Genomic DNA, 27,416 nt, shown 5'->3' with positions numbered 1-27,416 from the left:
TTTCGCATTAATTTTAAACTTCATACATAAACAGAGACTGAAAAACGGATCACTTCTTTATTTGTACATAAATGACTACAACATAGATCACAATCATACTCGCCAGCGCGAGACACTCCCACACCCTCCTCATTGCACCCCCCGTCCCAGTGCTAGACCTTCTCGGGAAACATTTCGTCGATGGTGGCAGTTTTCAGCAGTTTGTTGATTATTTCCGTAAATATCCGACCCAAGTTCTTCTCCAGCCCGGGAATGATCTCATCCAGCAGGACCCGCGAGTTCTCGTTGATCACCTGATTGCCGACCTGACCCAGCACGGGATCCCCGTTGAATAGGTTGTCCAGCTGGAACGAGCCGTTTTCCACCTTGAGGCGGATTCCTATCCGGTGGAAGCGTATGTACTCCTTGTCGTCGATTTTCTCCGTGTAGCCGCGGATGCGAGCCGCCAGTCGGGTGTTGGCTGTAGGAAACAAAGTATTTGTTTTTTAATATGAATGTGAAATTGATTGAGGGAATTCACCACCCATAGAAGTGATTTAGATTGATTGTTCTGTCAGAGTTGATGTTGCATCTTTCTGCTATCTAGTGTTGAAAGCAGAGCGATTAAATCTAGCTAAACCAGTTTCAATAGATTCACAGATAATATTTCCCAGTTAATTTATTTTGTTCAATGGTAGCATGAAACATCATTCACTTATCCAACTATCCGGCATGTAAATTAGTAGGGTGTACTCCAAATTATAGCTTTGCTTAAATAAATGTGGGAAAAATCGCCATTCTTGAAGCTTGAATCGCTGCCAAATGTAAGATTCATTGATATGAAACGAAAATTACGAATGCGAAAACTTACAAGCTATTGTTCACAATTTATTGTACTTTACGTCAACACAAATTGTGCGAATAACTTTTCATAATTAGTGAAACTAATGACATAGAAATGTTAATATTACCATTCAAACTTAAACGTATGTTTGTTATAGTTCCATTAGAATACGGCAGGCATGAAGTTTTTTTATAAAGAAGTGGTTTTATACAGGGAGCGGAGGGCAATTTTGGTGACTATATTATCGAACCTTATTTCTGCTACACGAATACAGGATACAGGGAGCAGCAAAACGTTGTTTAACGTGAATTGTGAAATTCAACGGTAATTTATTCTTATTGTTCATGGCCTTGGCTACAATGCACACTACTCATATCTGGTGTATTGTTGAACGACGCGTTATTTTGCGAAAAAAAAGTCGAGGTGGTCCGAAGCCGACCTTATTTTTTTACACTCTACTTATTCAACGTAAGCGCCTGATAGACAGGAAACTATTTCGACAGATACAGCAGCTCGGATTGGAGTGATTGATAATATTTTACAAATATGCATGCCAATAAAATGTCAAAAATGAAATTAAGTAGACTGAAAAGTAATCTGTATTGACTCCAAAAAGCTATATCAATAGAAATTATGCGCAATTGCGTGTAAAATAATAGATCGGTTTCGGACCACCATTTTCGTGAATGTCAAAAGCGTTTTTTTAGTTTTCTCTGTATCCGCTCTACGAAATCTCGGGTACTTATTCAAAAGGACGTATGTGATTTTGTAAACAAAGATTCCAACGTCGATTTGTCCAATCTGATGGCTCTCCCACGCAAACCGACACCATTAACAGGTAGCCGAAGGCTTCCCCTACCTGTCTTTGGTGATGGTTTGCGTGGGAGTGCTATCAGATTGGACAAACCGACGTTTGAATCTTTGTTTACAAAATCACATACGTCCTTTTGAATAAGTACCCGAGAAATATAGATTACGAAACTTGTCATGAGCATGAATGAAACAATGCTATGGAAACCAGCGAGTTTGTTCTATATTGCTCCAGATTCAAGCTAAAATATTGGTCGAAAATTTGGAATGAAACTGAATCACTGTTAGAGTAAAATCAGCAGTGATTCAAATCGTTCGGGGCTGTCAGTTTGAATATGAATCTGAATCATGCACTTTCCCAGCAGTGGCTCAAGATTCATTTTTTATAACAGTCGAGATTCAAAAGCTTAAAACTGTTATACCGCTCAGTTCTATTTTCTGCAGATTTGAACCACGAATGAATCACGAGATTCAAATATTGTTCAATTGTTTTGGTGCATGAATGCGTCATTTTATGTACGGATCAATCCACTTTGCATTTACCGCGCCTTCCTCAGCAGCAACATAATCATTTCATTTAATGGAAAAACAATCAAACATGAATAGAACACTGCTGGGGAAGCCTGTGAGTTTGTTCTATTTTGGCTCATATTCAAACTAGAATAGTATTCGAAAATTTGCAACCAAACTGAATCACTGCTGATTTCACTCAGGTTGGGAAGTTCGTTTGGTATATTTCAAACTTGCTTCTACAATGTTAGAAATATTACTTCTAGAGAGGTTTCAGAAACGTTTCTTCAAATTTAAAATTGTAAATGTAAATCTTTCATTTTTTTCTGGAAGACGAATCGTGCTCTTCGATCAGTCTAATTTGGTCGGTATAAGAGTGAAATCAGGAGTGATTCAGTTTCATTCCAAATTTTCGACCACTATTCTAGTTCGAATCTGGAGCCAAATAGAACAAACTCGCTGGTTTCCCCAGCAGTGTTCTATTCATCTTTTTCAAATTTTAAATTAAATGAAATCATCATGTTGGCGCCGTAATTGCAAAAGGCGCTGTAATTGTAAAGTCGATTGATCTGGAGATAAAATGACGCATTCATACACCAAAACAATTGGAAAATATATTTGAATCTCGTGATTCAATCGTGGTTCAAATCTGCAGAAAACAGAATGGAGCGTTATACCAGTTTTATTTTTTTGACATTTGACTGGTATAAAAAATGAATCTAGAACAGCTGCTGGGAAAATGAATGTTTCAGATTCATATTCAAACTGACAGCCCCGAACGATGTGAATAACTGCTGATTTATTAGTAGATGCATAATTAGACTTCTAGTAACGCTTCACATCTTGTGATCAACATGTTTTGTTCGAGACGGTACTTTATGTGTCAGATATCCATGTTTTTCATCACAGTAGCCCAAATTTCATACTTGAGAACAAGCAAACCAAAACAATAAATTTGACTTATTATTTATTCTAATGCTGTGTATAACAAGAGTAACAAGAGAACCCATTTTCAATTTAGTGCCGATATGCGTTGTTGTCATTTTAGTCATCGTCGATGTTGAATCACTTGAAGATTGTTGCATAACTGTGAGTGAAAGCGGTGGTAGAGATAAGGTGGTTGCCTCAACCTAGGATAGGATAAGGATAGGATATGACAACTCAATTGAGACTGCCTTGTTGTTTTTTAGTCGGTTGCTCTGACGAGGTGGTCGCCAGTGCAGCCAAAGTAATTTGGTACAAAATCTTCAAAATATCATGTATCAAAACTAGACGTTTTTCTTTCCGTTCCAGCCATTATTTATGTAAGAGAAGCAAAAGACTAACAGAGAGAAGTTTTCGCTAATGAAAATATAACTTTGCGATCGAAAATGACAGAAAGGTGAAAGGTGTTTAAATTCAACAGTTTTAAACCTTAAAACCCTTGAGAATAATTTATAGATAAAAAAGTGAAAACTGAAAAAACGAAATCTAAAATCCGGATCGGACTACAATTTCTCTCCAGAGAGGTGTTACCAAGTCAGGAAGTGTGAATGTCAATCAGTGGAATTTAGTGACACCAACCTCAGTTTCGGAAAATGTTCAAGTTTGGACAGGAGTTCATTGGTGGTCGAGTTGCTGTCATATTTTAGGATTGGCCCGCAAATCGTATGGGAACTGAATCTTGCTAATCAGGATAAAGAATTTTTCGCGGTGAGTTTGTTCCGGTTTCACTATTCAAAAATCATTTGGAAGGGTTGAGAGTGTGCAAATGAGAACTTTTCAAAGCCAATTAGTTCTCTGCCTTTGTTGTAGTTCAAATTTTTCGGCCCAATTTGACTTTGTAGTAACACTTATTGTATTAAACTTCGCTTTATGTGTGGACCGTAGTTATCCATCCCCTGATTCAGCACACAATTTGAATATAAAGACCTATCTTTTTTCAAACTAAGTTTCGTTAAATAAATGTAATTGTGGCACGGCAACAGTGCCAGTGTTTTCTTACACTGGCTAGGCAAGCGGATTATGTATATCACTTCCAATGGGGGCGGCGTGAGGTATAGTCCGCAACTTGTCTAGTGTCAACTCTTGAGCGTGTTCTATATTCTCCCCCTGATCATTAATATCGAGACTCCATACAATAAAGATGGTATAAAACTAATAAAAAATCATCCTAGGTTAGTATTAGAAACCTATTAGAAGAACAACATCATGTAGGAATAAGATGAATTAAGTTAACTTCAATCAATTCAAAGTTAACTAATTTAATGAGCTATATTCAACTATAACATCAAACCGTTATGATTGGTCACGGATCATTAAATTTGATACAAAAATTATTTTAAGCTTTTAGTGGAATATATTTACTTGTCGTAAGACGAATTTGTACTGTTCCGTTTGGTTCCACTACTTCATTGTACCTTACGTAAGTCGAGTCAAGTACGAGACACTGAAGACGGCCTTACTGTTGAGGTCAAAATACGTATCTGTCAAAGATGCAATAAGGTGGTGGAATCGAATGGAGTAGTGCAGGCTCGTCTTGGGACGGGTCATTAAATTTGTTAATAAGAAATTGATTTAAGATGGCATAATTAGTCTTATTTCTGCATGAATATCTAAGTGTTATTTTTAACATACTCATCATGTATTGATTTGTCTTTTAATAATACAAATCGTTAACAAATCGTGGTGACTTGGAGGTTTGTTGTGGATACTGAACATCTCATGCGGGGCAAAGAACCCGCAATCCATTTAAGTCTGTCGCGCAGCTCTCCGTTGACATAGTGACCAATCACTATCCCTAAATGCAGATTAGTGCGGAGTATTGATTAAATTTGCTCCTGCAAAGTTCTTTATGAGTTTGCCCCGGTTTGTGCACGGCCACAGTACCATTACATTTTAGCTTTACGAGATTTTATTTGTGGATAGGGCCAAATCTTGAAATGGTCGAACATGAATGAACCTTTTAAGTTGAAATTAATGTAAGTGTTACTATTTCAAAGCAAGAATGTTCATAATATTTCATAATATTCATAATTTTTGACGGGAATAATCTAGATAGCGATTGCAGGTAAGACAAATATGAAGCTATTGTAAGTATCTAATATGGCATATTTTGATAGTCTTAGGATTTCGCTTGTTTTTCATCGCTTTATTCACTCATTTTTTTCTCTCCAGGGGGCGAGTAATGGCGGAAAAGAAAAAAATTGTCCCCTCATATTTAAATTTTATCATCTATTTTTGCATTTTCTTTTTTATGTCATTTTTAATTATTGTCTTCTTCTTCTTCTTCTTCTTCTTCTTCTTGATGGCATTGCATCCCCATACTGGGACAGAGCCGCCTCGCGGCTTAGTGTTCATTGAGCACTTCCACAGTTATTAACTGCGAGGTTTCTAAGCCAAGTTGCCATTTTTGCATTCGTATATCATGAGGCTGACACGATGATACTTTTATGCCCAGGGAAGTCGAGACAATTTCCAATCCGAAAATTGTCTAGACCGGCACCGGGAATCGAACCCAGCCACCCTCAGCATGGTCTTGCTTTGTAGCCGCGCGTCTTACCGCACGGCTAAGGAGGGCCCCTTTTTAATTATTGTACATTCATTAAATAATTCTGCATTATGTTATTCACTGATATATTTTCAATTCACGAAAAATATAGTGCCGGAATGTAGCGGATTATTGAAGGTGGATTGAAGCAAGACAAATCCGATTTACGGAGGTGCATTTCACAATATATATTTATTCTGGCCTTTGCTTGCCTTCTATTTTGACTATCTTCAAATCTTCCTTCTCAATGCCTATTTCAAGTATATCTCTTTTGTCAACTATCTTCCTCGCATCCCATTTTGCTAGTAGAAAATGCATCTAAGCCTAAAACATAGCTGATTCTTTGAAGAGTGGTAAAAATGCTTATACCTTTAGGGTGATAGGAAAATAGATCAGAGTGCGTTTTTATATGATATGCAGATTGTTCGCGAGAATCAGAAGCTTTTGATCTGCTTGTGCGGTCGATATGTGAATAGATTTAACTAATCGCAATGCTGTACTTGAAAACATGCCACAGAGACGTTTATTAGGAGTATCAAATTTTCTGTCAGAATTGAGTGAAAAAGTAGATCATGTTTGTTTGTTGCTTGAAAGACAAATGTTCAGCATTCAGAGTTTACGTACAGTCGTGATTTATTTAGTAGGCAGAACGATCGGCCGGTCATCATATAATTTGTTCTGCTTTGTGCGGTTAGCAGAACGATCGTCCGGTCATCGAAGTGTTGTTCTGCTTTGTGCGGGTGAATAAATTAGGTAGATAGTGAAGATTCGCGTCAGTAAGCAAAACGATCGGCCGGTCATCGAAAATGTTGTTCTGCTTTGTGCGGTTAGCAGAGAGATCGGCTGGTCATCGAAAGTTTTGTTCTGCTTAGTGCGGTCTGTAATTAAAATGATTAGTGTTCGTTCGATTATGTTTTGAATTGATCAAACTACACACTATACACGGCATACCGTTTACCAAAACGAACCCTGCCACAATACCTACCCCATATATCCAACATCCCAGTGATTTCTCGTGGAAGTGCAGATGACTCGTCGGCTTCTATCAAAGCGAGTATCACGTCAACAATTTCCTACCTATTCCTTAATTGACCTGCATTCGGACACGGCCGGCGCTGGTATTGCTTATTTTTGGGGTCACCAGTTCTTACACATTGAAGATGATGTTAATCCCAAACTTCATCTATTGGTTCTCTGTGTAATAACAGCTGACCTGGCAATAACGGAGTAGCAACCGTGGGCGGTCAATCATGCTCATGCTCATGCTCAAACCCTTGAGAAGAATTCATATGATGTTTGCAGTTCAATATAAATTTACTTTTTACCAAAAAACTGGAACTCAAACATTTACGTATTTTGCTTAATATCAACTTTACAAACTGTAACACGGCCAAACTAACAACATGCTGTCCTTCGAAAAACGCGCCGCCACCAAAGTAATCGATTGTCATTTTCAACCAATCAGCAACCGGTACGATTGTGATAGCAAATCGGTACGATTTTTATTGACTACTTGGCACATCCTATCCTAGGCCTCAACATGAAACAAATTTAAGGTAAGGTAAGCACTCTGCCGATGTGCATCGCCTGCATCACCTTTTTGTGAGCTTCAAGGACTGTCGTTCGAAATCGGTTCAGGATGATGCTTTTCACGGCTTGCAGCGTATTGGACTCCTTACGCGGCTTCACATAGACCAACAAAAGACGATCGTTCCGTTTACGTTTACTGTCTACAACCTGGTGCGATACAGCTTCTGGGCTCCATTCTTTTGACGATGCATGTAGTTGAACGTAGACTGGAGATCCAATTTCTAATTCAGCTAAGTTTCTTGTCTTTTTGTCATGGTGTAGTTCAGCGCGCTTACGGTTCTCTTCATTTTAAGCCGATACATTTTCGACCACCTTTGAAACGCCACAGTGAGTAGAACGTGAAACCATTCGTGCCACTGAGCTGGAGCCAATCTGGTTGGGGATGTTCCACCAATGAAGAATAACACACCAGAAGTCATTAGCACTTTCTTCGGTTTTCTTCATCAGATGATTAGCGATTTTTTCATCCGTCTCCGCTTTTCCATTGGCTTGTTATTGGTGTGAAGATGATGAGAGTCAATTCAAAATCCCAGTCATCAGAAAACTTTTTAATTTTTTGGCTTGAAAAGTTCGTTCCGTCGTCGGTCACAATTCTTTGCGGTATTCCATAGTGACTGAAATTTTGTTTGCAAGCGATAATAACTGAATCGGGACTCAAATCGTTCAGGCGGTTCACCTCGACGAAGTTCGAAATGTGGTCCACAGTTATCAGAAACTTGCCTTTTGAATGGCGTTACCACCTGTGCGAAAAAACGTCCATAGACACTAGTTGAAACGGATGGATGGGAACCACGTGACTCTTCATAGAAGGATTCGGTTGTGACACAGCAAACTTTGCACAGATTTTCACAGGTATTCACCGTTTCCTTAATCTGGCAGACCTGAACAGGTTAGCCCGTGGCAACCGCAACTTCGTTTCCATTCCATTGTGACTAGCGTGACATTTCTCCACTTACTTCTTCGGCCACCCATTTTGGATGTATTCGACGGTCAGCTGCGTTGTTGGATCTGCTTATGTTTCCTGAATTATTTCATCCAGTCTGGTACTGGTAACAGAAAGATAGTTGCTTAGTTCTCTTGAATGACTTCGTAATTTAAAAAAATGCTTCTTTCTGTATTCAACTTGTGAATCCACGATTGCTAATAAAGCGCGGGACAACGCATCAGAAATTACAATTACCTTATTCTTTTCGATAACAAACTCCAGGTAAAGATTGTATCGTTGGAGTTTCAGCAGCATGTGTTGCAATCGGCGCAGAGCGCACAGTGGTTTCTTGAAAATTGATAGCAGCGGCCTGTGATCAGTTTTCACAGTTTCCTTCGGATAACCAACTATCAACTGATCGAAACCCTAGCAGCACAAATCACGTTGATTTGGTTGCAGTAACTTATATATGACCAAATATAATCACATATGAGTATCTAAAACTGGTTTACAACATGAGTGTTACTCGGGCGATTAACTTCTTTTTTTTATTTGGGATCAATTCTTCAAAGTTCTCGAAGCATATCCTATGACAGCATTTTTGTCTTTTTGGAATACCACTACGCCGTGGCCAATGCTGCTAGCATCACATTCTATGGTGATTGTTTTTTTTTTCAATCGTTTGTTTATTAGGCTCATTTGTTTAATAAATAACTCTACGAAGCCGATTATCATTTTGATATTTTAGCAATTCATTAAGTTTAATTAATAAAAGCATCTACGCGCACACTTCTTTTTCGAGCAGGAGCCTGAAGCAGTTACTGAGTTGGACCGTGAAGCCGCAAATTGAGCTCGCCGCTGAGTAGCATCTGGGCTTCCTTCTCCAGTGTCTTCACATTTTCTCTACGTTGTTTTTCCACAGAATCTGGTCCGGTAGCATCATCGACTAACAAAACCCAAGCAACACCTTTTGTTTCTCAGTGAGTAACAACAACTGTGGTGTGACTTACTATAGGTCTGAGTTATGCACAACGCGTCGTATTTGGAACTCCTTTGTGACACAAAAAGCGCAAGAGGTGGAGCCTATTTGCAACATCTTTCGGCTACAATGGAAATAAAAACACAAAAACCAACCGAGAATCGAACTATGGACCTTGAGATTTGCAACCTTCTACTATAACCATCACACCATCGATTCTATTTGGAGATTCTGCTACTAGTGCACTACATAAACAACAAAGCCATTTGTAACTTCATTGTACCTTATACGGAACAAGCAGGGGACTGTCAAAAATAAAATATTGCTCAGCTGAGCTCAAAGTGTTTTGCAACATATCAGAAACATTGTCGTAACAGCAATGAACCGAAGTGTTATTAATTCTGCAACTTATCTGTTTTGTTTCTGAATATGAAACACCTCGAATTTCAAACCACCCCAGAAGTCAGATGGGTAGAATATTGCGACGCCACTTAAACGGAAATGAAACATTGTGTTTTTCTGAAACTGGAAAGTGGCTTTAATGTAACTCGATGTATTGCCAGTGTCTTCAATGCAATTTATTAGGAACAAACACCTATTTGAAAGATGTTGCGCGTGCTGCTTGGACATCTTTCGCTTTCGAATGTTCGAATGTTCCTCTTCAATCAAATACTCCGTCCTATCTAACGATTCCAGCGCTTCTGGTTCAGCATGCGTTTCGGCAACAACTGCGGCATATGTATTGCTGGCTACCCCTTTCTGTTGCCTTTTCGCCTGCTTATTACGGACGCGTTGTGGAAAAGATTCTTTCCTGTGCTTCACACAAAAAACACTTGTCCTTGAGACCGTTAGAATAAACTCAAAAGTAAGTTTAAAAATACTCAATTTTGGGTACTTTTTTGTCTTCCGAAACTGTACGGTGTTACACATTTCGCTTATGTCTCACACATTTCGCATTTGAAATTTTGCTTCTAAAGGCAAAATCGAATGGAGCAGAAGTTAACGACCGCGAAACAAAGCGTATGTGATAAAATCACCATCAAACGGCACACACTGTGTGTAGAACAAAACTAACTACAGAGAGCACGTTTGCTTCCGACTGTTCTCGACAACAGCAGCGGTAAAACTGAGGTGATTGGTTTGCTCACGTCGTAATAACGTAGCGTTGTGATGCCCGATACCAAGTTCTTGACGTACTTGAATTATGTTTCTTCTACGGGTGTCCAACTCTACGGTTGAGCTTCGGGTAAAAATTTGCGTAGACTGATCATATTGGCGGTAAGGTTCCGCATAAAACGACCCAAATATGTCACCATACCTATGAACCTACCCAGTCAACACAAAATCGTGCAACTTAAGATGCTAAAGTGGAGGCGATATACGTATATATTGTATGGGGAAGTACTTCTATTGCCTCCACTTCAGCATCATATGTGACATTGGATACGATCTTGTGTTGACTGGGTATGAAGCTCTTTCTTATTCAGCGGTGTTGGTTACTTACGAATAGCTTCGATTTTTGGCTCATCTGGTTTGAGACCTTCATCGGTGAACAAGTGTCAATAAAACATAACTGACTTCTTATAAAGCTTCAGTTTGGTTTGGTTGAGTTTGATGTTATGTTATTCCAAACGACAAATAGATCTTTACATGCAAGCATTATGGTTTGCTTGGGTCGTTTGGCCGAAAGGGTCATTTGGCCGAAAGGTTCATTTGGCCGCAAGGGTCATTTGGCCGAATAGAACATTTGGCCGAAAGAGTCATTTGGCCGAAAGGGTTATTTGGCCAAAAGGCTCGTTTGGCCGAAAGGGTAATTTGGCCGAAAGGGTCAGGTAGCCGAATAGGACATTTGGCCGAATAGGTCATTTGAAAAGTGAGAAATTAGGAGTAAGGAGAGAGACTCTCATTCCTAATTTCTCACTTCTCACTGTAAAAAATGAGGAGCGCGAAGTGAGTAATGAGACGTCTCTTCACGCTTGTCACTTTTTACAGCGAGAAGTTATAAAGATAAGTCTCACTTCTCACTCCTCATTTCTCACTTCTCACTGTAAAAAAAGAGGAGCGCGGAGTAGTGAGACGTTGCACTACTCACTTTTTACAGCGAGAAGTGAGAAATGAGGAGTAAGAAGTGAGACGTCTCGAAATGGGTAGTAAGGCAGTGAGAAGAGAACAATGATGACCCTTTGGGCCAAGTGACCATTTTGGGGCTAATGACTCTTTTGGCTTAATGACCCTTTCAGCCTAATGGCACTTTCGGCTTAATGACACTTTCGGTTTAATGGCCCTTTCGGCTAAATAACCCTTTCGGCCAAACGATCCTTTTGGCCAAATGACCCTTTCGGACAAATGGCCCTTTTCGCCAAACGAAACTTTCGGCTAGATGGGTTTCGGCCTAATGGTTTGTTCGGCCTAAAAGGGTTTCGGTCAAACTTACCCTTAAATTTGTGGCACCGTTTTCCCAAGGCATGACAAACGCTTTTAGCAAACTCGTTTGTATAACCTCAGAATTTTCAACGTAGTAGCTTCTGCTTAGATGAGCTTCTTATTTTTGTTATTCACTTCAACGACGGTATTTTTTCGGCTCTTTCAGTCTTTATGATAAGCTAAAACGGGTTTTGCGTCAACTATCCAACGTTTCGGTGTTTATTACACCTTCTTCAGGGATTTAGAGGCTGCGTTTTGTTGTACTTAAAACGCAGCCTCTAAATCCCTGAAGAAGGTGTAATAAACACCGAAACGTTGGATAGTTGACGCAAAGCCCGTTTTAGCTTATCATAAAGACTGAAAGAGCCGGAAAAAATACCGTCGTCAATAATCAATCACAGTCGAAAGCAACAAGTAATTGTATTCACTTCTGGGATGCCAAGCTCATGTGACCTTTTGGCGGCATTGATCGTCAATATTTTTGTACAAAATATAGGTCACTTGTTAGCTGTAACAATCTTGTAAGCCAGAAGTTCTTTCTCTAGAACTTTTAACTTGGAACTGAAATCGTCTACCGATTCAGTGGTCGTTTGTCCAGTTTGTTGTATTATACAGTCGACTCTCTATATCTCGATGTTCTATATCTCGATATCTCTCCCTATGTCGATGGTTTCCTCGGTCCCTTCAATCTACAGACATTTGGGCATTCTACATCTCGATAACCTTTCTATCTCAATATCTCTTTATCTCGATTTGTTCTCATCATCTAGATTCACTCTATTATGTATTTTAAGGTTACTAGACTAGAAAAAATGATTTTTATTTGTTTTGTTGTCGTTTTTCATAGCAACCAACGAGCTTTTTTGGATCTAGTACCCATTTCAATTTTCCTTCCGTTCCTCGATCTCTCCCTATCTCGATGGTCCCTTTAGTATCGAAATGTGGAGAGGTGACTGTATTTCCGCTATTGTTCCTTATTAGATTAGATCATGGTGGATGCGATTGACCGTGTACCAAACTATGGAGCATCTAAACATGTGCATGTTTGGGTAAAATCATACATCGCAGGTGAAACACACGTGTTTGCCTCGGTGTATTTTCCACCTGATCATGCTCATAAAAGCACGTATGAAAGTTTTTTCCAATGTGCTGAACAAATTTTAATACAACTCCCTCCAGAGGTTAGAGTTCACATCTATGGCGACTTTAACCAACGCAATGCCGATTTCATTCTGGACTCTGAAAATGAATTTATACTACTCCCAGTCGTTGGAGACAATGAAACATTGCAATTTATTTTCAATTCAACCTCTAAATTTGGGCTCAATTTTATTGACCATATAAAAAACAGACAGCAGTGCTATTTGGACTTTTTATTAACTAATGTATATGAAGGTTTCATTACTTCGAGTTTTGTAATACAAAGATTTTACAGGTAGAAAGGATAGGCCAATAATGAACCTTTTATCCAAATTATTCCTTAATTACATATAGAACATTGAGGCAAATAAGTTGGAAGAGTGGAATTGCCAACTCCTTGGTATTACTTTTTGCTTGATCAAACACTAGCTGAAAGAAGAGAACTTCTTCATCTTTTTCATGATAGTGATAGTTCGTGATAGTGCGTATTTTAATACTTACACTTGTATTTATGATTTTTCAAAATAATTTCAACGTATGTGTTCTTAGAATATAAGGTCCATTTAGACACATTCCAAAGCACCCTGGAATGCTGGTCCCTTATTAATTTGTTCTAAAATTTGGCTTGCGATTTGTCAAAGTTCATCTTCGTTGCTGATTAAATTCGTAATAATACGTGATCAAGGTATGTAAATTATGTTTTATGATTTTATTTTATGTTATTTTATTTTATTTTTATTTTATCTCGTTTCAGAGAGCGAGTAATGGCGCTTTAGCCTAGGCATAAAAGCCAGGACATATGGGAGAAACACCTGTGTCCCATCCCTGGATCAGCAAGGAGGGACACTAATCTTCTTAGCAATGTCACTCCCAACGTCATCTTTCAATAAACCTGAATGATTATGAAACAGATGGTACGGCTGTCCCTGATTCTTCCTTCCGTGAATTCAAAACAATTCATTGATCATGTTATTCATTTCGGAATAACCTGATTGCCGGAGAGTTATGAATTATCTCTCAATATCAAGCCTGCACGGTGGGCCTGGCCGTTTTATTATTTGTGTTATATTTATGATATGCTGCCAATATTAATGCTGACAAGAAAATGATCGGGAATACAACCAACATTTCCATTTGCTTTTCAATACTGGTTGTGCATGTGCTAAGACAAGACAAGACTAACGTATATGAAGGTTTCTGTGTGACTGAATCATTAAATCCATTGTGGAAAAATGGGCGTTTCACACAGCAATAGAATATTCTTTAATCATTCACGCCCACCAAAGACCCAACGACTATGAGTACGAGGAAGTCTTCGAATACCATATAATTCGAAGAATAGAATTCTTCGAAGAATATAATTCAAAAACTGAGCTTGTAATAACGTCCTGTCCAAAGAACTTTTAAAAAACAAAATTTAAATCGAAAATTTTCCACCTGTAATGCATCTCGACGTAAATGTTGGAAATAGCGCGGAAAAACTGCAATTTAGTTGCCATTTTTTTTTTTCAAGAAATCTACACTGCATTTTCGGAAGAAGATCATTTTGTGTTTTATCCAGAATTTTTCAGAGATGTTGGCGTAAATCAAATTCAAGTCCAGGAAATTTTCGACGCTCTAATGAACTCGGATGCTTCGAAGGAACCTGGCCCGCACACGATTCCACCAGTATTTATTAAAAAAATAGCAAAAGAACTCACTACTTCTCTATATTGGCTTTTCAATAAGTCTCTGGAATCTGGAATCTTTCCAAAAATATGGAAAAGATTCTTTTCTAGTACCAATATCCATCAAATCTGGTCGAAAATCAGACGTGCGTAATTATCGTGGCATAGCCCTTATCTCTTGCACTCCTAAACTTTTCGAGCCAATTGTCAACGTAGCCTCTCGTTGTAAATAAAAAAAACAGAGTAACTGACACGAAACACGACTTTTAAAGGTCGCTCGACCTCAACAAATTTGCTTCAATTCGTAGACTTTTCATTGAATGCAATGCAACCATGTAGAAGCTCTATACGAACTTTAGCAAGGCATTCGATCGCATTGATATACCGATGCCACTTTTTAAACTAAACAAAATTGGAATTGAACCACGACTCCTGAAATGACTTGAATCATACCTAACTGACCGCCAGCAAATTATCAAATTTAATGGACACAAATCAAAACCAATTCAATTTACTTCGAGAGCTCCTCAAGGCTCTCATTTGGGCCCTCTTCTTTTTATCGTGTATGCATGGCAAGTGTAAAATTGTTCGAATTGGAACCTTGTAGGGTATTGGTTAATCCACATTACTGGTGACTAACGAAAACAATGTGGGATTCTTTATTTACATTTACTTCATATTACATGCAGAGCAGGCGCGATGCACCGCATATTACCCCCTGATAAAAACATAGCAAAATTGCATAGGTAAGCGTATTTCATGTGTATGCTAAATGGTAGTCTAGTAAACGCAATACTGAGCTCCCTTATCTCGAAATTTTATCGCAATCGTTCGCCTGCTGCTATACTACCCGCGAATGATGCGCGCCATAAAAAAAGACAGCTTCCAACATTGAGAACCGGTTCGTGACTTGAGCGCATTGCAGTCACTGAAGGTACGGATGTAAAGTCACAGCAGAAATGTTGTTGCGTGAGATGAATCGACAGAATGTTTCGACTCATAATGAATGGGTTCAAATAACTTCACGTGCAATTTTAATGGAAAGTTCTGAAATATCTTTTTAATTCTAAGATAATAACATAATTACAATAATTTCAGACATTTTTCCGCAATTTCAAAACATTTAGTAGAACAATCATATCTTTACTATACCTCGATAATGATGTCGTTTTTAGAAGTTCCTGAAATTGCATTAAACTGATACTTTAGTTCGATGAGAATTTAAAAATGTTTGATTCTGCTACATAAATAGAGACTGCAAAAGCAGTTAAAACCTCTATAAAACTAGCAGAAGAAGAATAAGAACTAAACAAGAGGAATAAGGACTTTGTTCCATTATTTTTTAAAGTTGTGGTCTTCCACCAGAGCTGAAAATGTTTATTTGGACGTAGGAATAGTTATCAATTCAAAAATGAAGTACTCATTCATGTATGGGACCCTTAAAACTTTTGCTGCTGTGGCTAAAGTACACTGCTCCCACTCGCATATCAGTCCCATACCGTTTTTTCGCATATTGAGATAATAGCCACTGAAGTTCCAAATCGCATCTTCCATATAAAACTTAAACAAAAATCTAATAAATTGAAACATCATCAGATCTTGTTGAAATTTTGTCGAGGCGTCCATCACTCGATAGATTACCGTGAAACGGTTTAGTATGAATTAAAATTCTTCACTCTTCTATTTACTTCCGCTATATTCACTTTTGTATCAACAGACACGTATTTCGTAAGTAGAAAACTTGAAAACTTCTTCAGTGTTTTGTTATCGAAGTTTGTTAAAGAAGTTGATACAGAAGTTATTTTGATTGAAACTTTGTAAAGTTTTGTGCAATCAGGTCATGACGTTCTTAATGGGACCTTTTTACGGGCACTTTCAATATGGGACGCACATGACTTGGTATTATTTTTACTCATGAACATAGGTACAAAATCGCAATTTTCATTATGATTTAAAGAAGTACTTTAAAAAAGAACACTATTCACTGGGTTAGCTCGAAAGTGATAAAAAGTCTAATGGGACTGTTATGCGAGTGTGGGCAGTACACCTATTTCTTAAAATATGAGTGTACATATAAAACTATAAATCTAGGCTTGTACTATTAACAACTTTGTGAAGAATAATGCGTAATATTGCATGTTTAAACACATGTTGATTGAAGCGAACAAATATTCCAGCAGAAAATCAATTCTACATGGAAAACACGTGCGCGATGCTATCCCACAGCATCGCAAGAAAGTTCGTTGCTCATGAAACCTCGTTGAATGAGATTTGAGAGTATTTTTTTTCAATGCTGATCGCACATGCGGTTCCTTAAGCATTGAACAACGCCAATGGGCTTTGTAAATAAATGAACAGAACTTAAGTACACTGAGTATTGCAATGATCAAGAAATAAAGCAATGCACTTTAGCAGATCAGGATAAGTGAATTATGTGGCATTTTTAAATCAATTGGGAGCAGGAAGTTAGTAAATATACTTAATGAGAAATACTTACTAAGCGATCCCTTCAAATCACCCTTTCCTTGGAGATTCAGTAGCAGCAGTTTCATCTTGAGCGAGTATTTGCCGGTAAAGTTCAACTTTGGTATATTCATCGCTAGATCAAACGATAGGTTCATTGGTTTAGCCCTAAAATTAACGAAAAAGGATTAACACATCACAACCACAGTTCAACGATCAAAAATCACTCACTGCAACCGATCGATCTTGAACGCGCTGCATCCGTACACATTGAGCTTATTGAACACGGCGTTGAAGTCCTGGCCCCGTTGCATCTTGAGGTGTTCGATGTACAGCGGCTCCAGCTTGGGAATGTCGAACTCCTTGCCGAAATCACCGTTCGCCAGGTTGGACCGTATGTGATCCACCTCATCGATGATGCACTGGTCGATCTTTGGGTCGTTTCGCGAACATACTTTTATTATGCTGGCTGTTTGAGGACAGAAAGAAAACGTTGGAATGATTAGTTGATATTTGATAGACGATGCATTTTATATGTCGTGACTAACAATGTTGAAATAATAAAATCCCTGATCAATTTGCAACGACACTACGTTTATCTTGTTTATCTAATGATCACTAAAATGTTGGAAAAATACAGCTTTCACCTTAACTTGGAACAAAGCAATCAGTAGATCCAAATTTAGTATTGAACCAGACAGCATTATTTCTTTTTTTATTGCCCATGCGAAAAATAACTTTTTGTTAACCATTTTATTCAATCTATTGTAGTCTAGTGCATCAAATCCCATCCAACCGACATCTATCGGGATACGGCGACAGATTATAAGAGTCCCGTTACACGGATAGATGAATTTACCTATTAATGAGTACTCTGTTATTGTTTTTTTTGCCCCTTATGATTGCTATGATCGGGGTGGGTTTTTGAAAGTTGACAAGTGATTATGCCGGAAGAACCAGTCTACTTTGACCAAATGAACACCGGACTGTGGGAATCGGCTAACATAATCCTCTTGGAAGCTTTAAGGAATGTGGTTTGGTCAGTCAAGTCAGTCACATAGGACAAAGTCTAGTCAAAATATAAATTTAGATATGTCAGTATTCTAAATTAATGATTTCGTGTGTGTTACTTCAACGTGAAGTTAAACGATTCACAATGATATGGAAATGCTTATATCATCTTCCAAACTTGGACGTACATGTTCATGATAGAATTAGAGGCGAAAGTATAGAATTGATAGTTCCGTTAGGATAAGGCAGGCATGAAGAATGTTTTTTTTATAGAAGTCGATTTGAAAGCGAGCGGAGGGCAATATTTGTGATGGCACATATCACACGACCTTCCTTCTGCCAAGCTCCCGTATGAAGGGGGAGGAAAGAATATCAGTGTGGAAGCTGATATATTCTCAATCCAGTTGAAACCCGGAATTGGGGGATAGCGAAGTTGGATTTTTCTCACAATCCGTACGTTAAACCTAACTTCGGAAGTGGTGCGCTGTTTTCATATCGCGAAGCGCTATTCAGCGCACCACTTCCGAAGTTAGATTCAACGTACGGATTGTGAGAAAAATCCAACTTCGCTAGCACCCAATTTCGGGTTTCTACTGGATTGAGTATATCTCCACTGGCAAGTCAAATCACCTTCCTTTTGCCAGTGGAGATATATCAGCTTCCACACTGATATTCTTCCCTCCCCCTTCATACGGGAGCTTGGCAGAAGGAAGGTCGTGTGATATGTGCCATCACAAATATTGCCCTCCGCTCGCTTTCAAATCGACATCTATAAACAAAAAAACATTCTTCATGCCTGCCGTATCCTAACGGAACTATCAATTCTATACTTTCTAATTCTAATTGAACTCTAATTCTATCATGAACATGTACGTCCAAGTTTGGAAGATGATATTAGCATTTCCATGTCAGTATTGTTTAGTTATAGTTTGGCATAGCCCGTCAAAATATCCATTCTACGAGTCGCAATCTCCTACAGTAAAACACAACTTGTCTTCTATATTTTAGATCTGTTATATAGGTCTTATATAACTTTGTCTTATTAGTGTTTAAGTCATTGGTAGATACAGTATGTATAAAACTACAAAAAAATAATTTAATTGCATCGACATTAATATTTTGAAATTTGTTTGTATGTTTTGGCCTTCCTAATGATATGTTTAATGGCCACGCAAAATGTGAACTACTTTTCATAACAAAGACCAAATGCTTTCGTTTTTTCACAGCACAAAGCCATAAGTATGCCTGATGGTCTGTACTGATCAAAATGTCAACATTCCATCAAAGTTTTAGGATATTTGGATTTGAAGTTATTGCCTCAATATGGAGACACTTGATCCCCCATTAGTAACCCATACACAAATTTGGCGAAAATTTCAAAAAATATAAATCTGTTTTCAGGCTTCTAATTTTTTGTGGATTTGATAGATTTGATGAAGGGTTGGCAGGAAAAAAAAAATATTGCGTAGATATCATAGAAAGGGGATCAAGTCTCCCCAAATTTTAAATTTGCATGTGCTGCCGAATTCAATAACAAAAATCGTCAATGTATACGCACAGCATTCGAAAATTCCGCGTATTTTGATAGAAACATATTTAAAAAATCTGAAGGCACCTGTCTAATTTTATCAAAGCAAGTTCTTGGAGAGGGATCAATTTCTCCCGAATATTTTAAAATCTGATTTTTGACGAAAGTTAAATACTATATTTCTTAGAGAGTCTGTGTGAAAATCGAGTATGTTTATTTATTTTTAGCTGTATTACATCGGAAATCAGAAAAGGGGATCAAGTCTCCCCATTCTCCCCTACAGACAAACATACATAACACATGGAACGTTTTCCGAAAAAAAATAATAGTCACACAAACACTAACGACATCTGTTGTTTACGGTAGTTGGCAAACTTTAAACTCGAACAAAACAAATTAGCATGCCGCCAGCGATCAATTAGTTAGCTAACGATTATTTGAACTGACCAGTAAATCAGTGAACGATGAAATAATCTCGAGTGTTATGTCTGTTTTTCTGTGGAAACAGTGAGTTGACTCCAAGAAAAAACTGAAGAAAAAACAGGTGATATTTAAAAAGTTATTGAAATTTAAATTTTAATTCAATAAAATGCATTTCATTTTATCGATCTTTTGAATAACATGATGAAATGTGAGATTTTGTTCGAAAGAAATGTAACAAAATAGCAAACCAACGTTGTCCCATATTGAATGTTCCCGAATATCAGTTTCTTAGGAATTTACATAAGCTGATTGTTCAACTTTTTTTTCATGGATCTAAATTGTTCAACAGTAATTTATTAAACAAGGAAAACTTATCAAAATTTCAACAAGATAAAAGTACACAGATAGAAAAAGTTGTTGAAATTTACACGAAAGTAATGCACATAAAGGGAATGCCAAAAAGAGCGTAAATTTAAACGATATTATCACCTGAATGTATACAATTTGTATTGCATTATGTCACTTTTTATACGAATAAGTGTCATAATGCTATGTAAATTGCATACATTTAGGGCGAACTTGTTGAAAAAGATCCATGTACGCCCAGAATAGCGTAATTTTCGACGTCTTAATTATTTACGCGCTGATTACTTTTCATTATTTTTTCTGTGTATGATTAAGATTTTTTGTTTGACAAGTTTTACATGGAAAACCCGATTTGGGACTTCATTGGCTATTACCCAGTATGCGAAAAACCAGTTTCGAATAAATACAACAAACGTTTAATTGATTATTTGGCTTTCTGGTGGCTATATGTTTTATCTTGACAGATTTTTGGCTTCGCAGCCTTGAAAGGAACTGAAAACTTTGTTTTCCCCACGTTTCAGTCCATTCAAAAGCAGAAAAGCAATGGTAGAAATTAGCAAGTCCAGGTACCGTCCAGGTAAGTTTCGGACCTGAATGGACCGAAACGTCGGGAAAAGATTAACAACATAGTTTTCAATTCCCTTCAAGACTGCGTTAGGAAATCCTGCTAGGAGAGTTAGGGGCAGTTTTATGCAACGTGGTGCATCACGCCTCGCCTCACTAAAAATCATGTGTTGGGCTGAACAAAATGCGCAAGGTAAGCATAATTAATTTCATAGTAATTAGTCGATAAGTGAAGTACGCGAATAAAGTGTTTTTAATTTTTTTTTTAAACTGGTGCGTGTCAAAGGAATCCCTAACTCTGCGAAGCCAAAAATCTACCAAAATAAGTTCAATAATACAGTCGAGTAAAAAACAAAAACAATTTTTTTCCTAAAGATGTATCAAGAAACGTACGTAGAAAGTCAGAGCCGCAGAATATATTGTAGCTTAAATCACAACATCAACGAGTGTTCATCGAAGAATACATAAAATTGTATTTACTGGATATACAGCACAGTGGATTTTGCTAGAAAATAAAATGTGCTGGAGTACAAATAAAATGTCTGTCAAAGTTCAGTCGAAATGAATTGCTGAATAAATTGCTCGATTTTGGGCATGGCCACGTTAATCTCTATTTAGGTCCCTATCCCTATTTCTGAGCCTTATATAAAGATCCACTTTTACACCGGCGGTATCTAAACGGAAATTATCCGCGAGTTCGCAAATTTAGCGCCATGCTAAATTTCAGCACTCTGGTTGGGATTTTGCCTGTTTGTGAATCGTCACTTTCGTATTTTTGTCTTGATACACTGAAATATTTACAGCAAATTCCTTAACAAATTCTCCTATGGTTTGTTGCGTAAAATCTTCCATGAGTCCTCAAGGAGTTATTCTACGAGTTCATCAAACAAATATTTTATGAGAGATGCGCCCGGAATTCTTCTAGCAAGAGTTTTAGAAACCTTCCAAGAATTTCTCCGGCAGAGTCCGAGTCCGTCCGTAGGAAAATTCACTAGTAATGCACGTTGTGAGCCCAATATATTTATGAAATTGCTAAACTTACGAGTACTCAAGGTCTTCAGCAAAAGTCATGAATAACGTGTCGTTGAATTTGTTGTAGGGGTGTGTGAACAAGTCACCAGAAAACCATAACAGACTAATATGAGACTATGCCCTTTTGAGTCAACGATTAAAATTAAAACTGAGAAAAAAATCCGTAGATTTTATCTACGGATCCGTAGAGTGCATTCAACTCCGTAGATCTACGGAAATTTCCGTAGATCTGGCATCGCTAGACTCCATGTGATTTGATGTGGTTGCCATACGATAGGAACATGCACCAAAATTTGACGTAGAATTGCTAATTACAAAGTCTTCTAACAGTATGGATTTGTAAAATCCTTTGCCACCGGTACAGAAAATACCAGTCTGAAGTTTATGTAAGTTACTATCAGGGTGTAATTATAAACTAACACCTCAATCGGTGAGCAGCAAGCCATGACTCGGCTCTTTTGTGAGATCTCCGTGGCGTGCACACGCACCCACACGGAAGAAAAAAAAGTACCCAAAATTGAGCATTTTTAAACTTACTTTTGAGTTATTTTTTCTCTTCTCTTTCATCCACTCTGTCTTTTGTTGTCAAAAACAAAAGAGCCGAACAATCCAACGACGCCAGTTCAATACGGGAAGCCAAGTTTTATTACCTGAGGTCGAAATTGAGTGAATTAAACTTACATTTGGGTAAATAAATTTTCCGTTGGGTCCTTTTTTAACATGGGAGTAAAGGCAAACTACTTCGACCCTACTTACTCAATTTTGGCTTCCTGTACGGATGTTCGAGGTTGGGTGAATTAAACTCACTATTGGGTAGTTTATTTCTTCCGTGCACGGAAAGCTGCTGTCATCGCATTTCAATTCGACCAATTGGGGTCACACATTTTGGCGATCCTGTCAGCAGTGTTGGTAAAAACTCAAATTCTCAAATCTCTCTCTCAAATCTCACGATTCAAATCAAGCGCGAGGCAAACCTCACCCGACTCATGGCCCAGAGAATCGTTCATGATTTGACTAGCGATTTGTATCATGTGATTTTTGCGTGTTCTTCGTTAAATTCTTCAGAATAACTTTCTTTGCTCAAAGCAATAGATAATAAATCCATACGTTAACATAAAATACGCTTCAATTGGGTTTTCACAATTTTTGGAGCGAAGTCATTTTTCGGCGAATGCGCGAAACGATGAAGTTCTGCGTGAAAAACTCATGCGCGATGCTCTCCATGCAGAATCGCTCGTGCATGAGGCTTCGGTGAGTGATATTTGAGCATGATTCTACCAACACTGCCTGCCAGGTTATTTTTTGGATCCTAACGCCGATTTCAAAAGGTGAGTTGATTTCAAGTGGTTGTGCTAAAACAAAAATATTCGAAGTTTAAAAAACACACACAAGGCAACAAGGTTTGTATTGCTACAAAGCGCGTCTGGACGACCGCTGGAAAATGGATTGTGGTTTGGAAAATCACAAAGAGCGACTGGAAGACCGCTGGAAAATAGGCTGTGGTGTGGAATACCACAAAACGCGTCTGGGAGATTGCCGAGAAAAGGGTTGACGATCTAGAAAATCCCAAGGTGAGTCCTGGAAGCATTGATTTTGGTTGAAATAAATTTAGTTTGAAACGCAGGTTCCAGAGAAACCTAGGTACCAATTTAGTTAAACATTCAAACAATACAATCTATTGACTTCCATTGTTTGCGATTGAAAACCACGATGTCAAGACAAGTTTTCAAAGGAACTAATCTGTTTTTCAGATGCAACAATGTTCATTGTTCAATCTCGTCTCGCGCGTGGTTGGAGTAAGTTACGTACGTTACCATCAGTGAGTGATTATAAATGAACACATCAGCGTCTCAATGGGTGAGCAGCAAGTCATGACTCGGCTCTTTTTGTGAGAGTTTCGTGGCGTGCACACGCAACGCACCCTCGTAGGGCTGCTGTCATCGCCATTCGCTCTGGGTCAAATAACCAGGAATGTCGACGAATTTCAGTACCGAAAATACCGGTACTGTACACCAATTGAAACCTGGTATTTACAGCACTGAGAAAAACAATAAATTAAGTAATTAAAATTTGCATAAAATTGAAACACAGAGGATATAAAAAGTAAATGGATAATAGCGTGCTTTTAGGCAATAATACACAGCTCAGAATAGAGTATTGAAATTAAGAGATAAATTGATACATACATTATTTGTTCCCTTCCTTGTTTTTTTTTCTCAGTTCATCGAAAAAGACGATCAAAATCAACTGACTAACACCATAGGATTCTAAAGGAGCACCTTTTACCAAAGCACTATACACAGCATTACACATTTTGGTTTGATAAAACAAGTGGACGGGTCGTCGCGAACTTCGGAATTCACGCGGTTTTTCAAAAAGATCCAGCTACACGATAAAACCACGAAAAATCGATTTTCAACGAAGTCATTTTCTACGCGAATTTTGATACTACGTTTGCTAGGGGGCCATCCACAAAGTACGTCACGCTCCTAGGGGGGAGGGCGGTTCCAAGCAGTGTGACGACTCATACAAAAAATTTAGAGTTTTAAAACAAAAAGTGTTACGAAGGGGGGAGGGGGGTTGAAAATCGCCGGTTTTTGCGTGACGTACTTTATGGATCTTCCCTAGGTGATACAACAGCAAGATTGAGTCCCATGACATGGTACAAAAAGTACTCTAGAGCTTGGTAACAGAATTGTCCAAAGCTATTTAACCACATGGCCTTCAAACATTCCTAACCATATTTACTTGTTTACTCTATCTGATTCAGTGGTGAGTCCAAGGCCTGTATTGAGCTACTCTCATTGTAAGATCATTTTAAAAACCAATATAACTGGGGAGGATATATCGTCCACCGTCGATGATTTCCCTAAACAACTGAAGGCATGTGTAGCAAAGAAAAGAGGACATTTCCAGACATGAATGTGAATATTACAATCTGTGTTCGTGAATTCACACTGTCAATAAATATTATTAATTTTTGTGAAGTCTAAGATCTTCAGTATTCCTTACAGCTATGTAGGATCTCTTTTCACCATCGCTGAATGAGGAAGAGCTGTAATCAATATAAATTTTCATACCAACTTAAAACGTCTAGTGTGGGTCAGTCCTGTCAGTCAGTCCATCCTGTATTGTAGGAACATTGTGTGAAGATTCCTTTGAAAATTCCAATGCAAATTCTCGAAATTCTGTGGATACCTCCCCTCCAACATATGTTGTGGCAAATGCATATGGGAATTGTTCAAAAAAAATTCTGTGGGAGGAGTTGCCCATAAATTTCTATAGAAAGTCATATGGAGCTAAAGGTCAATAAACGTCCATGGAAGGGATATGAACAGGAAAGCCATAAGTTTTCTACAGCAAACACCAAATTATTTTTAATAAATGTTCAGATTCGATCAAAATACTAAATACGAACAAGTTATAATAAAGAATGCATAAAAAACTACATATAGCAAATGTAGATTAATGCTGTCTGATTCCATTGTTATCCAACACTGGTTTGCAGTGAAATGATTAAAAAAACACACAAAAAAATCAAAAATATAATAGGGGAACTGTTCCATTTTCCATCTCACTGAACATATATTCATCTCATCGCAAAACAGAGAAATACAGCACCAATCTCGTCGCTTCTTTTTGCTAATACGCGTGCTCACTGGTGAAAAAAATCACAAAAATAAGAAACCAACCAAATTCCTTTTCATTGCTTTGTTTTTGATGGGATGGAAATAGGAGCTATGGGATGAAGTGCCGAACCGTTTCCCTATATTTCTAACAATTACAATCAAAGATTTTAAGGAGCGTTAGGAGGAGTGATTCGTATTGCTCTATTACTGCCGTCATACGCATAGTTGTCCGATGTTTGTTGGGATTTCCTATGTACATGGGACAGCTATGCGTATAACGGCAGATTAGATATTACAGCATTTTACTGTTAGTTCCCTTCGCTGACATAATTGTGTACGAAGTCTTGTGAAGCAATTCACTCAGAATGAACGAATTGAAACCCGACCGGGTGTTTCACTCTAAATGCGGGAATCAAGTCTTTTTTCAATGTCATATATTCTAACATAGACGAGTTTCTTTAATGTGAATTATTCAGTTTCCCGGAATACACTATTCATAAATTGTTCTTGTGTTTTATATAAATAACTAATCATCTTTGACTGTCTAAGACGAGTTTAGTACTTTCCATTTAATTCCACTACGTTTTGTTATCTTTATGTAAAGATAACAAAATGTAATGCAATTAAATGGAAAGTACTAAACTCTTAGACAGTTGAAGACATTCCACTAAAAGACCTCTTTGTAATCGTTTCTCGCATTTAACCACGACAGAAAACTATTCTATCATTTCTAACGCAAAGCTGTAGTCCGTTTACGGCGATGGCGATAAACTTCCCTGTCGAGACATAAATATTACTCGAAAACCAAAACTAATTACATATAATATAATCATCGTTATGAGTTGAGATGAGTAAATATGATTGAGAGAAGTGAGACTGAGGGTCTTAGCTCTTATAAAAAGCCTCTTATAAAAACAGATAAAAAACATTTTTTGCAGTTAAGTTATAGCCTTTCGAACGATTAACAGTACAGGAAAACTAGAAAAACTGCAGTTGCAATAAATTTCCCATTAGGTCACAAGTTTATTGAATCATTCATAAATGTTGTTTTTCCATAGCATTATCACGCCGACTGAGCTACAGCAGACATCAATCGGACCCATATTTGAAACTTCCCACCGTTTGAATTCCATTTAAATCATTGTTCACCCAAGGACACGATTAATCTGAAAAGTTGCCCCTAAACGGTAAATCACTTACGCAGTGCACCGCTGACTGAATTAATCACAACCGCTAACGCTATCACACTTATCACAATCGCCGACTGACACATGGCTGCTGTTTGCTTCAATATCACTTCCGGAAATTTTTTGCTGCACCTCGCAAAACTTCCCGCTGTTGTTACTTTTTTTTGCCGCGCTATCACTTTCTTCGAGTAACCAAAGCCCTTGAAGGTGCTTTCTGCTACTGTAAGTCGCGAATTCTTCGTTCTGATTCGTTATTTATTTTGCTCAGGAGGGTCACCGGCCGGCCACTTGCCACACTGTGTAACCCTGTGAACCGTTCCCTGTGTTTAGCAGCTGCTCGTTACCGACTGAACCCGCTCGGATCCGCTGCTGAACTATTTATACGGGTCGGCCCAGTATCGTTGTTCTTCCAGGGGGTTTGAACCCGTCCTCTCGCTACGGAGACCGGGACCCGCGCGGAGGGCAAGTGATTGTTTTCTCTTTTGATACCTAAAACAGATTATTGCATACAATAAAACACCACTCGACAAATTAGACAAGCCTGCGTCGCGGGACGACATGATGCATCTTGGTAGAATCAATTATTGCTGCGCTTTTACTCCCTTGTCTTGCTGTTGTGCTATGAAACAGTGGTTCGCAATGCTAGGTGAAGCTTTTTACAAGACGTGTATTGAAATTGTTTCGTTGAATGATTGTCTTAATTATTGGTATCTGGTTTACTACTGATTTTGCAAGACGTTTGTAGTTCTAAGGCTAACATGAGCAACGAATGTGTTCTTAATGCTGTTGTTTGACTTCATAGAACAGTGCTAGTCA

The 27,416-nt window shown here is 38.1% G+C and overlaps 1 protein-coding gene across 1 annotated transcript; it reads right to left on the bottom strand.

Moving 5' to 3' along the window:
- On the bottom strand, positions 1-26,966 carry LOC134213732 (protein takeout-like). The gene is made up of 4 exons (XM_062693051.1): positions 26,614-26,966; positions 17,092-17,329; positions 16,895-17,028; positions 1-460 (listed from the first exon to the last, which is right to left on the bottom strand). Exons 1-4 carry the CDS (start codon positions 26,684-26,686, stop codon positions 153-155), a joined length of 753 nt encoding a protein of 250 aa, XP_062549035.1. The 5' UTR covers positions 26,687-26,966; the 3' UTR covers positions 1-152.
- Positions 26,967-27,416: the final 450 nt, after the last annotated feature.

This window comes from Armigeres subalbatus, chromosome 2 (assembly GCF_024139115.2).
Source record: "Armigeres subalbatus isolate Guangzhou_Male chromosome 2, GZ_Asu_2, whole genome shotgun sequence".
Lineage (NCBI taxonomy): Eukaryota > Metazoa > Arthropoda > Insecta > Diptera > Culicidae > Armigeres > Armigeres subalbatus.
This window is presented reverse-complemented; position numbering and strand designations above follow the sequence as displayed.

What these genes read in the sequence shown, in the direction of transcription:
- LOC134213732 (XM_062693051.1), bottom strand. Translation starts at nt 26,686, where the DNA reads ATGTGTCAGTCGGCGATTGTGATAAGTGTGATAGCGTTAGCGGTTGTG. An exon ending in TTCAGTCAGCGGTGCACTGC is followed by an intron (nt 17,330 to 26,613) that starts GTAAGTGATTTA and finishes GTCCTCAAACAG; the next exon opens with CCAGCATAATAAAAGTATGT. An exon ending in TTCAAGATCGATCGGTTGCA is followed by an intron (nt 17,029 to 17,091) that starts GTGAGTGATTTT and finishes CGTTAATTTTAG; the next exon opens with GGCTAAACCAATGAACCTAT.